The sequence below is a fragment of the Helianthus annuus genome, chromosome 1 (assembly GCF_002127325.2).
Source record: "Helianthus annuus cultivar XRQ/B chromosome 1, HanXRQr2.0-SUNRISE, whole genome shotgun sequence".
NCBI lineage: Eukaryota > Viridiplantae > Streptophyta > Magnoliopsida > Asterales > Asteraceae > Helianthus > Helianthus annuus.
Window position 1 is genome coordinate 140,779,047 of NC_035433.2, and position 16,715 is coordinate 140,795,761.

At 33.7% G+C, this 16,715-nt stretch overlaps 1 protein-coding gene across 1 annotated transcript; it reads left to right on the forward strand.

Moving 5' to 3' along the window:
- Positions 1 to 2,703: 2,703 nt before the first annotated feature.
- LOC110881525 (serine/threonine-protein kinase PCRK1) lies at positions 2,704 to 6,406 on the forward strand. The gene is made up of 4 exons (XM_022129753.2): positions 2,704 to 3,129; positions 4,769 to 5,029; positions 5,115 to 5,237; positions 5,756 to 6,406. The coding sequence occupies exons 1-4, from the start codon at positions 2,803 to 2,805 to the stop codon at positions 6,200 to 6,202; spliced, it is 1,158 nt and encodes a 385-aa protein (XP_021985445.1). The 5' UTR covers positions 2,704 to 2,802; the 3' UTR covers positions 6,203 to 6,406.
- Positions 6,407 to 16,715: the final 10,309 nt, after the last annotated feature.

Sequence of the window (16,715 nt, forward strand, 5' to 3'; positions counted from 1 at the left end):
GTAACGCCCAAAGGCCGATAATTAGGGGTGATAAAATCCAATAACCCTTACTATAAATATATTTCAAATATTTCAAATGTAAATATATAATAATATTATTCTTAAAAAATAATTTTATTTTTCAAAGCATATAAATATAAATTATGTCATCTAAATATATATTTCAAGGGTGGAGATATGATAGGAAGTTTATTTGGCTAAGAAGGTTAGGAAGTTATCTTGACCATCCATTTAGTTAATCAAGGGCTAAGACTAAATAATGGAAATTAAAGAGAAGAAAAGAGGCGCGTGAGTTTGTTTAGGGGTATTCTAGTCAATCCATGCCAATAGTTTCTCTCTCCTCCAATTCGCCCCCATTTTTTAAACGTTAATAACTCCTTCATACGACATTATTTTTTTATAAAAATTGCACCAAAAAAAGACCGTTTTTTATCTTTAAAACGAGAATACTATTGCTATATTTTCGATTTTTTTTTTGAAAACCCAGTTGCGTAAAAAGCAATGGAAAAAACCCAGTTGCGTAAAACGCAATGGAAAAAAAACCTAAAAAATGACATTTTTCTAAAATGCAATGCACCAAAAAAAAAAGAAATGTCTTATTTGTAAAACGCAATGGCCAGAAACACAAAGAAATGTGTTATTTATAAAACGCAATAGCCTAAAAACACAAAAGAAAGTGTACTTTCTAAAACGCAATGGACTGAAAACACATAAAAATGTGTTTTACCTAAAACGCAATGCACCAAAAACACAAAGAAATGTCTTATATCTAAACGCAATGGCCAGAAAACACTTAAAATATCTGTTTTCTAAAACGCAATGGACTGAAAACACATAAAAATGTGTTTTACCTAAAACGCGATGCACAAAAAACACAAAGAAATGTCTTATTTATAAAACGCAATGGCCAGAAAACACTTAAAAATGTCTCATTTCTAAAACGCAATGATCTAAAAAACAAAAAAAAAAGTGTTCTCTCTAAAACGCAATGGACTGAAAACACCTAAAAATGTGTTTTACCTAAAACGCAATGACTAAAAACACTTCAAGAATGTGTTTTTCTAAAACGCAATGGCTAGAAAACACATAAAAATTGCTTAGTTCTAAAACGCAATTGTCTAAAAACACCAAAGAAAGTGTTCTCTCTAAAACGCATTAAACCAAGACAATAGTTTTGTCTGTGCTGTGAATTGTCTGAACCAATGCAGTTTACGAATGCAGTTTTCCAGAGGCAATTTACAGAAAATTAATTTTTCTGATGCGTTTTTATTACAGCAATTTAATCGAAAAAAAAAATCGATTAAATCAACCCCAGCCAGGGCCTCTGCCCCTTGGACCTCGCCAGGGGCTGCCGCCCCTGGGACCCTGCTACAAGGGGCGCTGCCTCCGGACCCCCGTCAAGATCGTAAAACGCAATGACTAAATCAAAAACCCAGATCGTTAAAATGAAATTAAAAAAACTTCTTACATGGATCGAAGCCGATTTCTTCAACGATTGACGAAATTTGAATGATAGAAACACTTATTAGCGATCGAATCGAACGGATCGAGTGATTATCTTCAAAATCACGGGAAAAAACGAGATTTTGAATGAAATTAAACTGGGTTTTCTTAAAAAAAACTGAAGAACACGTTGATCGGGTGTTTGAATCATTGATTGGTGACGAAAATCGCACTATAATGTAGTGATTATTGAGATAGTAAGTAAAGAAAATGGTTGAAGATGGTGAGTTTTGAAAATTGTGGGTTTTGAAGTTACTGGGGAGAAGGAAGAAGAAAGGGTTGGATTGACTAAAATACCCTTTCTCTTTATTTTAAATGTTGCCACATGTCATAATCCAATTGCTTCCTACACTTTCTAGCCAAAATAAATTTTCTATTTGATCACCACCCTATATTTCAAAAGAAAAAGTTATTTTTTTTTCTAAGTAATAAAGCTACTGGAAATAAAACATTATTAAACTATAACAAGGAAAAACAAAAATAAAAGTTAAAAGCGTCCAGTTAGGGTATAAGGAGTGGTTAAACACTTTAAAGTGGCAAACCAAAAAACCGACCAATGAGAGCGCGCCATGTCAATTAGGCAAAAGTGTTTAAACTTTGGTGAAAAATGTTGGCAATGGTTTAAACACTTGGTGAAGTGGTAAACTATTTTTTTAAAAAAAAAGGAAAAAGGTGTGATTGGTTGAGATAGGAATGGACCCCACCCCACACCCCCCTCTCTCTCTCCCCTTCCTCCTTCCCCGCGTCGGTAATCCATCACCGCACACCCACCCTTTTCCGGTAAACTGAAAGCGGTAACCACCTTGGCAGTGGTTTACCGATCGGTAAACTTGGTTTGCCGTGGATGATCTTTTCCCACACCGTATCCCCTTATATGTTTCAAGTTTCATACACGCGAAATATATTTTTTTCAATCCCATATTCGTGAAATATTTGTTTCGATGTCATACCCGTTAGCTATCGAGTAAACGCAGTCTGAATACTTAGTTATTTGAGTACACGTGTCAGACTTGATTTTCATACCGTCCCTAACCTGAAGTGTTGATGGACTTGATGTTACATATTGAATTTATACAATGTCAAGCCTTTATTATAATAATTTTTAAAATATAAAATGTCTTAAAAAATGGTCAAACTTTTGTTTCTTTTTCCAAATATTGTTCAAACCGAAACTTCCCTCACACCTTCCTACCGACTTCCATAGAGTCAGTCAACATTCAACAAGTCGTCCCTCTTCATGATAATTCACTTTCACTTCGAATTTCTTCAATTGAATAATTTGAAAGCTTCAACAACCAAATGGTCTTCCATTGCCGATGTTTCTCTTTCTTGTTCGTTGAAGTCCAAGACATCGAAGATGAAACCAGAACCCAAACAAAATCAACTGCCACTGATACCTTTTACACTGCTCCCTCGGATCCTACCCGATCCGTACCCAGTTTGGCCCACAAACCCAGCAATCTGAGGGTTTTTACAATCGCCGAGTTGAAAGCAGCCACTAAAAACTTTTCAACGATGATCGGTGAGGGTGGTTTTGGGACTGTTTATAAGGGCCTGATTAAGAAGTTGGATCATCCTGTTGATGAAATTCATGTGGCTGTAAAGCTCGCCAAAGGATTATTGCAGGTTCGACCACCTTGTATTTTCAGTTAATTTGCATAATTGATTTATTTAATTGTATTTGATACTTTTGGTTTCTTTGTTCATGAGCCCATGGAGCTACTTAGTTGAGTCAACGGGTCATGCGTATTAATGTTATGACCCCAAGATTTATGAATGGTGTTTTTAAAAGACTTAGTTTTGTTATTCAAAAGCATGGCCCGCCCTGGGGTGGGCGGGGACACCACCGGCCAGGGCCCGATATTTTTTGGGACACGTTTTTTTATGAAAAAACCCGATATGTATATGTAAAATATTTTTTTAATCGGGTACATTCATACAAACACCAACATAGGCCCCCTTACAAAACTATTCTTAGGCTTTAGATTAGTTATTAACCCCTTTTGCATTAGGTTGAGACCTTTAGTGAGCCAAATACCTAATTTCGTTAAGGCCCAAGGGCATATTTTTTCGAGCTCAAACAGGGTACACGAATTCTTAGGGCCGGCCCTGTTCAAAAGGGATAGTTTACTTTCTATTTCGATGTATAAGATTGCTATATTAGTGTCTTATCATTTTAGTTTTAAAGATTTATGGTTAGTTTATGCTCATAGTTGACATGTTTTAGGCTTGGTTATGGCTAGTTTACACTGGTTCCATTCCAGGTTGATTTTGGATGTTTCGGACCGGTTTTCTAATAAAGACAATCGGGTCATTGATTTGTGCATAACATTGCTACCGTTTACCAGTGTTGCAAAAGTCGCTAGGCGTTCCCCAGTCGGCCAACTAATCGGAGTACTTGGACGAGTAATCCTAGTACAAGCCGAGTAATCCGAGTACAAGGCTGAGTAGTCTAAATACAAGTCCGACTAGTTTGAGTACAAGGTCGAGTAGGCCGAGTACAAGGCTGATTTTGATCACAAAGCCTACACCGTGCCGACTCTACTTGAATGTTCCTTCTGACCAGATTGTCCATAGTCGGGACTCGAGAGTCTATTCAGCAACAACCTCCAGGATAAGAAATTAACCTTGAGGGGAGTCCATTTATTCCACTCGAATCCAAGCCCCAAATCTGGACATTTCTCACTATACAACCGATTTCTAAGGCTGCTAACCGAATAAACCCCATCTGCTTCCAAGTTCCAAAACCATTTTTGTTTCACCCTGCCCAACTGTCATCGTCATCAAAGCTTCGGTTAAGTCTTCCAGCTGAAGATGCTAACTTTTGCCAGATTAACACGGAGGCCGGACGCCAAGTAGAAACACCGAAGAATCCACTTCAGGTTCCTAGCATTATCTAAAGACCACTCTAGAATAAACACAACGTCATCCGCGTACAGGAAATGCGAGAGTATCGAACCTTGCCTAGCACACTTTAACCCATTATATAAACCAACCAAGCAAGCCTCCTTGACGACACTGGATAGGGCCTCCATAACAATAAGAAACAGAAAAAACGATGAAGGATCCCCCTGCCTTAACCCTCTGAAGCAACCGAACTCCTGAGTAGGAGACCCGTTTACTAAAACCAAGGCCCATGCAGTGTTGATATTTGATTATTGGATCAAGTTTCTAGTTACTGCACATGATCGAACAAATGTACTGTGAATTTTTATCGGTTTGCAAGTTTTGTGGGTGATTTTGAATCTTGATTATACTGCAACAGGGGCAGAAAGAGTGGGAAACAGAGATTAATGTTCTTGGGGTGATTGAGCATCCAAATCTTGCCAAACTAATCGGTTACTGTGCGGAAGATACTGAACTTGGTACACAACTGTTTTTAGTGTATGAATATATGGTAAACGGAACCGTGCGAGATCATTTATCTGCAAAATCCGAAACACCACTCTCCTGGAACACGAGACTGAAAGTGGCCCAAGATGCTGCTCGCGGTTTGACATTTTTACATGAAGAAATGGATTTTCAGGTTAAACCCCTTTTATCGCAAAAATAGAAAATAAAAAAGTTTATACATTTATATGCTTACAAGAACATTAACTTCAATTTTGTAGATTATTTTACGGGATTTCAAATCTTCCAACATTCTTCTAGACAATCAATGGAACGCTAAGCTTTCGGATTTTGGGGTGGCTCGGTTAGGTCCTCAAGAAGGATTCACTCATATCTCGACAAAGGTATGTTTGACCCGTATTAAAAACAGGTCAGGTTCAGGTTGACCCGTTTAAGTATTTAGAAAAAAAAAAAAAAAAAAAAAAAAAAAAAAAAAACCTTTTATGTTTTTGTTTTTCCGTTTCTGTTATACATGGTAAGTTATAGTTAGTTTTGACACAATATATTATTCACTTGTCAAACTCGTACTCAGCATTAAACATTAAACATGTTATCGATAACCAGCTTAAAGCCCACTAACTCACTTATAAATCATCAATTTGTATGACTCGTATAAAAATATGGGTTAAACTGGTCGGGTTCGGGTTGACCCGCATTTATATGTGTGCGGGTGTGTTAGGGTTGAAATCTTGGACCCGAATAATAATATGGGCCGGGTTCGGGTTGAACATTTCGACCCACCAACCCGCAACCCGCAACCCATCAACCTGACACGTTTGACACCCTTAGTTTTATCAGCATTGTATGGACATGATGTTAGAATTTCATGAAATATCTGAATTTAGTGATATAATGTCACCAGTTTGTAGGAACCATGGGATATGCAGCTCCCGAGTATCTTTCAGTAGGGCGCCTCACATCCAAGAGTGACGTATGGAGCTACGGCGTGTTCCTATATGAACTTATCACGGGTAGGCGCCCATTGGATAAAAACCGGCCTCAGAACGAGCAGAAGCTTCTAGAATGGATGAAACCTTACCTAGGATCAAAAAGATTCCAGAGAATCATCGATCCAAGACTTGAGGGTAACTACCCACTAAAGTCGGTCCAAAAGTTGTCGTTTATAGCCAATTGTTGTTTGTGTAGAGACCCGAAATCACGACCAAAGATGAGTGAGGTGCTAGAAATGGTTAACCAACTCATTGAGGCTCCATCACAAGCGGTAAATCCTGTTATAAAAACTGTTAATGACAGCAAAAAAGACTCGAGATTTCCTTCATGCCTTTCTTGTTTTAGAAGTGTATCGTAGCGATTATGATATGGCATTTTTATCCCTACCGATTAATGTATAGAAACGCGCTCTTTCAGTAGCTTGCTGCAGAATACGAGCGAGATGAGAGGTAAATAGATGTTTCATGAACACATGTAAGGTTTTTGTATGAACATATTTGACTTAAGTGAATCAAGTGAAATGAATACATGTATGTATAATGAAATTCGAGTTGCAAGTTGATCTTCTCTGGGTTCATTGCTAGATTATTACACGTCGCTAAGAAACTTAAAAACGAGCGATTTTTGTTATAAAAAATGCACAAAAAAACGAGTGGTTTTTTTTTCTTTAAAACGAGTATACTATTGCTATATTTTCGAAAAAAAAATTCAAAAACCCAGTTGCGTAAAACGCAATAGACAAAAAACGTAAAAAATGACTTTTTTTTTAAAACGCAATGCACCAAAAACACAAAGAAATGTCTTATTTGTAAAACGCAATGGCCAGAAAACATTTAAAAATGTCTTATTTCTAAAACGCAATAACCTAAAAACACAAAAGAAAGTGTACTTTCTAAAACGCAATGGACTGAAAACACATAAAAATGTGTTTACCTAAAACGTAATGGACTAAAAACACTTCAAAAATGTTTTTTTCTAAAACGCAATGGCCAGAATACACTTAAAAATGTCCTTTTTTTTTTTAAACGCAATGGCCTAAAAACACAAAAGAAAGTGTATTTTCTAAAACGCAATGGACTGAAAACACATAAAAATGTGTTTACCTAAAACGCAATGGACTAAAAACACTTCAAAAATGCGGTATATTAACATTATTCTTACTTATCAATTTACATCGAGATAGTTGGTAAACGAGCAACAAGCTGCGCCGCTACCCCTTTTTGAATAGCAAAACTAAGTCATTTAAAAACTACGTCCAGAAAACACATAAAATTGTCTTATTTCTAAAACTGTCTCAGCTCGACCCCAGCCAGGGGCTTCCGCCCCTTGGACCATGCTCCCAGGGGCGCTGCCCCCCGGACCCCCGCCAAGATCGTAAAACGCAATGACTCAATTCAAAAACCCAGATCGTAAAAATGCAATTCAGAAATTTCTTACATAGATCGAAGCCGATTTCTTCAGATTTCTTCAACGATTGACGAAATTTGAATGTTAGAAACACTTGTCAGCGATCGAATCGAACGAATCGAGTGATTCGCTTCAAAATCAGAGGAAAAAAATGAGATATTGTTTGAAATTAAACTGGGTTTCTTCAAAAAGCTGAAGAACACGTTGATCGGGTGTTTGAATCATTGATTGGTGACGAAAATCGCACTATAATGTAGTGATTATTGAGATAGAAAGTGAAGAAATGGTTGAAGATGGTGGGTTTTGAAAATGGTGGGTTTTGAAGTTATTGAGGAGAAGAAGAAAGGATACGATTAACTAAAATACATTTCCTCTTTATTTTAAATTTTGTCACATGTCATAAACCTATTGCTTCATATCCTTCTAGCCAAAATAAACTTACTATTTGATTCTCACCCTATATTTTATAACAAATTTCCTTTAAAAAAAATTCTTTTTTTCTTACAAATCCTTTTTCTCTGTATTATACCATGATTTTTATAAACTGCGTTGGTATCCTTAAAAACTGACAAAGTTTTGAAAAATTAAAAGGTATTTTTAAATGGGTATTTTTGTAAATCTTAGTGTTGATTACTTGGCGTTTATTTTAGTATAGACTAGGTTAGAACCCCGTGTATTACACGGGTTGAATAAATGTAATTTTATATATTAAATAATAAAAAGTTATATCTTTATGAACCCTGTATATTGTACGGGTTAAATAAATGTAATTTTATATATCAAATAATAATAAAAAATATATCTTTGAAAACCATATGTAGTACACATATTAAATAAATGTAATTTTGTATACTAAATACTAAAAATGTCGTATCTTTAAAAAAAAACCCGTGTATAATCGGGTTGAATAAATCTACCAAATAACAAAAAAAAAATACATCCTTAAAAACCCCGTATAGTACACGTTTTGAATAGATCTAAATAAGAGTTGTATGTTTAAAAACCATGTGTATGACACAGATTAAATAAATGTAATTTTGTATATTAAATACTAAAAACATCATATCTTAAAAAATCCGTGTATAGTCGGGTTGAAAAATCTACCAAATGATAAAAAAATTATATCCTTAAAACACCTCGTGTATTACACGTGTTGAATAAATCTAATTTTACATAGCAAATGATAAAAAATTATATATCTTTAAAAACTTCGTGTATTACACGGGTTATATAAATGTAACTTTGTATAGTAACTAATAAAAAATTATATTTTAAAAAAACCCCGCGTTTTACACGAGTTGAATAAATATAATTTTGTATACCAAATAATAAAAAAGTTATTTTTTAAATAAATTAAGATAACATTTAATATTAATTTATTATTTATATATTAATATTTAATATAAGATAAGTAGGAAAGAAAGGTATTTATTTTAAAAATATATTAAATTAACAATTTAGATTTGAGGATAATATTTTATTAAAGTATGATAAGATTTAATATTAATTTATTACTTATCTTCCTATACTAATAAACAAAAATCTTTTTATACACGTGTCACTCTCTGGTGCCTCCTCCCTTTTAATAATAATATTACATATTAATTTTTATACACAAAATATAATATAATATTAATTAATATAGTTAGAGATAAACGTATAAATACAAATTTAATTAATAATTATCTATAATAAATATAAATGTATCAAATAATATAATAAGTATAATATTATTTAATATAGTTAGAGATCAAACGTAAAATTTCAAATTTAATTAATAGTAATTTACTTTTTGAGTCCCTATGTTTTAGTGGTTTTAACCACTTGAATCCAAAATTCAAAAAGTTTAACGCCCTGCGTCTCTAACCGCTCATTCACACCCGCTGTAATAAATTCAAAAAACTTTTTGTAAAGCCGAGTTCTCTAAGTTCTCACAACTTGTAGAAATTTTCATTTTACCCTAACCATATATATTTGTTAAGATAAAATATATTATTTTGATATAAACAATAAGTACTAATAAAGTATGAAATCACATGTACAAATACTTATAGTATATAACTTAGAAGACTAAAATTACAAGCGGATTATCTAAATAAAGTACCAAATTATCTTTAAAGCGAACACTAAATGGTTTTTAAAAGACATATTTTTTTGCTATTTAGTATATAACATTGTATTTATTTAAGCCGTGTAATATGCGTGTTCAATATTTTCTTCCAATTTTAAATTTATGTTAATATCAATATGTTTTCATCTTAAAAAATGGTCCAACTTCCTAATAACATTGAGTTTTAAATATTAAACTTAGTTTCAATCATATTACGCAACTAAAAACATTATCATCATGCTAAATAAAGACATTATATAATATTATAAAGATTTTAATTTGAATATTTAAATGTCGACTACTAATTAAAAAGGTTATTGTAGACGCTCAAATTTATAGTTTAAAAAACTTTAGTCCTATTTTTTAAACGTGTACTTTATTTTTAGTATGATTTTTTTAAATGTAGTATTTTCTATACAATGATGATATTCGTATCTTGTCTCATGATCCATATATCTAAAAATAGTATTTATATCAAAGAATTTTTTTATATCAGTAATATACATAGTAGAATTTAATTATAATTCATTTACCATAACCTCATAACTTATAAATATTTTTAAAAATACTTACAATTTTGTGATCATTATTTTTTTTTATTTTTTACTGTTACTTCTTTTTAAGGCATATAATAAAATGGACTGTAGTATCTCAAAAGAGAAGTGAAAACTTAGAAAATTATTTGGAATAGCGAAAATATAACTGTTCTTTTGTTATACTATTTTATCTAAATAAGTCATTTCATTAATAAGGATTATATACAAGTTTATAATTTACATTTTTTTTTGTCATTTAACCTGTGTAATACACGGAATTGTAAGCTAGTTTAATTAATATAAGATAAATATAGATTTGATGATATCTTCAATGAATGAAACGTGTCCAAAAGTTGGTTTCTTTTATTATAGTAGATTGATTTTTAATATATCAAAATCTTCAATTTATTTGATATATTTTTCTCTTTATTTATATAATTCATTAAAATTAGTTCAATAAAAAAAACACACAACTATTTTATACGATCCTGTTAAAAACCGTTAAAAAAAACTATTTTATACGATCAATATCATAGGGTTTTATACGATCCCGTTAAAAATCGTTAAAAAAAACTATTTTCTTCCATTAAAATATTATTATATTATAGGGTTGAGGTTTCCCATAATAAAAAAAACGTGTTTTGAATGGCTGAGGTTTCGTTTTCAATCTTGGTTTCTTGATTTGCCCATAAGTTTTCAATCTTGGTTTCTTCATTTGCCCATAATGTACCCCCTCATTTTTTTCTGGGTTGAGTTTATACATAAATATAAAATATAATATTTTGTACAACAATTATTAATAACAACTTACTTTAATTGATCAAAAGGTTAACCATATAACTTTTTTTTAACAGCCAACAAAATAAAAGATCGGTTACCCGGGTAACCCCATAGCAAAAAGCGACTCTATACACCCACAACCGCAGACACGCCGAATAGCCCAACCGTATCATCTCCCGTTCCGAGAAAAACTCGTCGCTCGAAGGCCCACTGTGATAAAACCCGGTTGGAATCAAATTTGAACTTGAGACCTATAGCCTCAAACTCAAATCTTCACTTCTCCACCAGTGCCAATTGAGCTACCCTATACGCCCACAACCGCAGACGTGCAGAATAACCCAAGTCCGTCATCTCCAGTTCCGGAAAAAATCCACCACTCGAAGGCCCACTGGTGATAAACCCAGTTGGAATCAAATTTCAACTTGAGACCTATGGCCCCAAACCCGAATCTTCACTTATCCACCAACAGTGGCAGAGGATAGTGCAAAGTGGGGGCTGCACCCCCCCCCCCCCCCCGAATGTTTTGGTTAGAAGTGTAAAATTTCTTATTTTTCGTCCGAAAATTTTAAAATTATATAGGATTGTCCCTCCAATTATTTTGCCTAAATATTTATACAATATATAAATTGGTCCCATGACTTTTCGCCCCCTCGGAACTTTTGGTCAAGCTCCGCCACTGTCCACCAATGCCAATTGAGCTATAGCTGATTCGCGGTTAATCACATAAATGACTTATACAATTTCAATTCATTCAATCCAATTTGGTAAACCTAACCCTTAACTTAATTGTTTAACATACAATTAGTTGTAAAAAAATGTAGAAATAATTTGTTGACTTGTAAAAATTACCTACTCGGTTTTTTTTTTATCATATAAACTGGTATAACTTTGCATTTAAAGGTGTTTAAAATTGATAAATAGTGTTTAATGTTAGCAACAGAGTTCACGTTACATCATCGTCGTAAAACATACCAACGTGGTGTTCTTATCATATAAGCTAGTATAAATTTGCATTTAAAGGTGTTTAAAATGATTATTTTAGTACTAATCCATGTTTTATAGTTGGATTTGACATCTTTTACGTATAAACTGCTTTTAGGAAAATTTTGTATAATATCTGAGTCGGGTGTACTCATACTATGATAGAATGATATTTTTTAGAACAAAAGAGTATGATATGATATGGTATGTTTTACTTCTTCAACGGCATAAAATAGAAACAAATCTGCGTTGACATTTGATAGTTTATGTAAATCTAGAAATATTTTATATTAATAATTCTAAATGGAAATAAATAAATATGATAATATACGAATAGGTCACTAGGTTTGCCCCTGTAGTAGTAGTAATAATAATAATAATAATAATAATAATAATAATAATAATAATAATAATAATTTATTATTATTATTATTATTATTATTATTATTATTATTATTTGAAAGGCTATAATAATAATAATAAATTTAAAAAATGAGAAGTTGCAGTCAATGGAGGGAGGACGGAGAAGAAGCCATGAAATGGCAAGAGATATAATTATGACTTTTTTCATATGTTTTTTTTTTTTTTTTGAAAAAAGAAAATTGACAAGCCACAAACATTCCTTTTATGAATGGACACCGTCGCGCGTTACGGCGACTTCAAAAGTTAAAGTACTCGTATTTATACTTTATATTTAACCTGACTTTTTGCTGAAAAAAAATTACATCGTCGTCGAATGAAAACGTATTATATTTAACTCAACTCGCTTTCGGATACAGTTTACGAACGTACATAAAATAAGTATAAAACGTATAATTTTTTACCTGACCCACTTGAGAAAAAAGTTTATGTTAAAACGTGAATTTAAAATGACAGGTACGTTAAAACTGCGATACACAACGCATTACGTCGGCGGCACCTTAGTTGTTTATAGCGGACGACACATTATGTGATGCGTTGACCATATAAAACACGTGTTTGATGTATCCAATCAAACTCAGTGTAACCTATATAAGCATTTGTGGTTACAATGTACAATGATGACAATAATGATTGATGCCCGCACGTGACATTACACGTTTTTAACTTTGTTACACATGGTACGTTCGTGACATTAACGCCATTATATATATAGTATGGCTCGATCATTGAGGTGTAAAGTTGTAACAATATTTTAGACAATCGTGTAAAGTCGTAAAAGTAATTTAGAAATTAACACGGTTATACATAGATAAAAAATAGTATAATAATGTGTGACGTCATGGTCTAAAGTCGTAAAAGCAATTCAAATAAAATGATACGTCAAGTTATTAAGTAGAAAAAGTTGGCGGATCATAGTTGTCAATTACCAAAAGTTAGAAGTGAATGGGTAACTTACTTAGTTTGAAAGTGTGAAGTGAAAAAATTAAAAGTACAGGGGGTTAGAAAGTAAAAGTATTGGAGTTAGAATTATAATATATGAAAATTGAAAGAAGATAAATGTTCAAGGGCTAAATGTGTATTTTTTGTAAATGTTGAGGACTTAAAACACAAAAGTCCACCGACTTTGTGTTTTAAGATGTTACGAGGATTTTGACCCGCCGCGCGTTGCGGCGACGTCAAAAGTTAAAGTCACTTGTATTCATACTTTATATTTAACCCGACTCTTTACTGAAAAAAGTTACGTCGCCGTCGAATGAAAACGTATTATATTAAACCCAACTCGCTTTCGAATACAGTTTACGAACGTACATAAAATAAGTATAAAACGTATTATTTTTTACCTGACTTACTTGAGAAAATTTTTTTATATCAAAACGTGAATTTAAAATGACAGGTACGTTAAAACTGCGATACACAACACATTACGTCGGCGGCACCTTAGTTGTTTATAGCGGACGATACATTATGTGATGCGTTGACCATATAAAACACGTGTTTGATGTATCCGATCAAACTCAGTGTAACCTATATAAGCATTTGTGGTTACAATGTACAATACTGACAATAACGTTTGATGCCCGCACGTGACATTACACGTTTTTTACTTTGTTACACATGGTACGTGCGTGACATTAACGCCATTATATATATAGTACGGCTCGATCATTGCGGTGTAAAGTTGTAACAATATTTTAGACAATCGTGTAAAATCGTAAAAGTAATTTAGAAATTAACATGGTTATACATAGATAAAAAATAGTATAATAATGTGTGACGCTATGGTCTAAAGTCGTAAATGCAATTCAAATAAAATGAGACATCAAGTTATTAAGTAGAAAAAGTTGGCGGATCAAAGTTGTCAATTACCAAAAGTTAGAAGTGAATGTGTAACTTACTTAGTTTGAAAGTGTGAAGTGAAAAAATTAAAAGCATAGGGGGTTAGAAAATAAAAGTATTGGAGTTAGAATTATAATATATGAAAATTGAAAGAAGATAAATGTTCAAGGGCTAAATGTGTATTTTTTGTAAATATTGAGGACTTAAAACACAAAAGAGCTAAATGTGTATTTTTTAAATGTTGAGGACTTAAAACACAAAAGTCCACCGATTTTGTGTTTTAAGATGTTATAAAATATACTAAATCTATACATATAATAAAGTAAATTAAATGTGTCCACGTGGCAACTCATGAGAGTATTGTTTTCTTGGTTTTGGCGCAATTCTCCTGCTCCACTTTTCCTTCACGTATTTGGATTTCGGTAACCCGGTAAGCCTACGGACCCTTTATATTCCAATTTCCTAATTCTCCCTGACCCCTCAATTCTAACCCTGGGGTTTTTTCCCAATACGTTCATCTCTCTTCCCCATTTCTAATCGCCTCCCATCCGACATCAAGGTTTTGATCTTGAACCCCTTGATTTTCTTCAAATTTTTTTCAAAACTAGGGGTGCGAAATCAAAGAGATATCCGATATTGATATCAAGGTTTTGATCTTGAATAGGTACTAACTTTTTTTAACAGGTTTAGGTTTTATGGTTTCAATTTTGTAATACCTTTGGGTACTAACACTAAAATTATCAATATAATGACTAAAACCCCTTCCATTCTTTTTAATTTTATCAATGTAACACTTTTGAGTACTAACACCTAATTTTATTTAAGTTTAAATCAATTTTACAAAATCTATTCTTTTTATTTTCATCTTTTTATTATATCTCTTAATTAACATGATTTTTTTTAAGTCTAACCATTAAATTTTGACCATTTCTCCATCCAAAAACTAAGCCCTAAGATTGTGGGGTATGGGGCTTGGGTTGGGGCGTGGGTTGGCTAAAAACACCCAAGCCACCACCTCGGGTGGGCTTGGGTTGGGGCGTGGCCCAAGGGGCGGGAGTTTAAAGCCGGACGTGGGGCGGGTCTAGCAAGGTGACATGGCGGGCTCTCAATGGCCAAACCAAACTAGCCGTTGGCCAACGACTATGTTAAAAAAAATTATTTTTTCACTATAAAACTCACACTTTTATTCCTTTTTTTACCACATTCAACCACAATACACTCCACATCTTCTATAATCATCTCTATTCTCATTCTACAAAACGAAAAATGCATCATCATAATCGTGGTTATGACTCGAACAACCCGTTTGCATTCCAATAAAATAATCCTAGCCCACCACCCAATCGTCCAATGCCTCGTCCATTTTTAATACACTCCCCTATGCCCGATATGGCGAGTTATGCATCGTATATCGGGAATCGTTTGTTTACTAACTTCCCACACACCGACGATTCAATACATAGCCCGATGAACCTTTCACAAACGCCCATCAACCTTTCACCAACCTCCATCAACCTTTCCCAAAACGAAACCGTCCCCGAAACTCAACCACCCAACGATGGTCCTTCCGCATCCCAACCCATAAAAAAGAGAAGTCATAAGAAAAAAACCGAGGCGGAGAAAGCAATTGAAACCCCAAACGAAAACAACAAAGATGGGTCGTTAATGAAGAACTTGCATTGGCGAGGGCTTGGCTTCAACAATCTCAACATCTAACTTTAGGTATTTTTAAATATTTTGTAGCCCTTATTTTAATATTTATGGTTATTTTTTATATAACTTTGTAATATATTAAATTTTATTTTTATTAAAATAGGAAATTCTCAACATCGAAGTCATTTGTGGGAAGCGATTAGTAAAGCATTCCATGAAGAAATGAGAAGGAAGGCTTATCGTGAAAACGATAGCTTATCCTCGAAGTGGAGCGAGATAAGCGGTCAACTCACAAAATTTAGTGTTTTTTTAAATAAAGCAAAGCAAAACCCAAAAAGTGGTGAAACCGAAGCCGACATTGTGACAAATGCATTGGTTGCATTCAAAACAAATGTGGGGAGCGACTTCCGTTTCATGCATTGTTGGGAGATTTGTAAGTTCCATCCAAAGTGGGTGAATATCCCCAGTGCTAGCGAAACTAACACGTCTTCCAAAAGGTCAAGGGCCTCGTCCCAAGCCCAATCTGATACACGAGATCAAGAGTTTGAGGACCTTTTGGATGATTCGCCAAACCGGCCTGAATATGGAAGAGATGCCGCAAAAAAGCGCGCTCAAAAATCAAGATCGGGTACGGCGTCGCCTTCAGTTGGGAGTTCGGGCTCGCGTAGGGGAATATACAGCGATCAGTTGGATGATATTGCATGCAAGTTAGATACATTCAACGTATTCCAACAACAAATGGCCGAAATTCGAAAAAGCAAAGAAGCTAGAGATGCCCTGAAACAAAAACGAGATGATTTGAAATTTCTATTCCAGCCCATTGATCACCTAGAGGGTGAAGAGTTGGAACTAATCTTGGAGATGAGAGAAGAGATAAAGAAAAAATATAAGCATTAGGAATTTTTTATGTAATTTCTTTATTTAAAAATATTAAAAAAAATTAAATTTGTTGCTTTAAAAAATATTCAAAAAGCGGTTTGGGCTGGCCACGCCCCAAACCCCCGCCCCACCATACCGTCTTCTATGTGGGTCAGTCCAGTGAAGCCCCCCCAAACCACGTGTCAACTCATGCCTCAAACCCCCGCCCCACCATACCCCACGTTCTAATTAGTTAACGAATTTTTCCTGACCATTTAATTTTTCCT

Coding starts and splice junctions, on each gene's coding strand:
- LOC110881525 (XM_022129753.2), top strand. CDS start 2,803: ATGGTCTTCCATTGCCGATGTTTCTCTTTCTTGTTCGTTGAAGTCCAA. Junction 3,130..4,768: donor TCGCCAAAGGATTATTGCAG/GTTCGACCACCT, acceptor ATACTGCAACAG/GGGCAGAAAGAGTGGGAAAC. Junction 5,238..5,755: donor TCACTCATATCTCGACAAAG/GTATGTTTGACC, acceptor TAATGTCACCAG/TTTGTAGGAACCATGGGATA.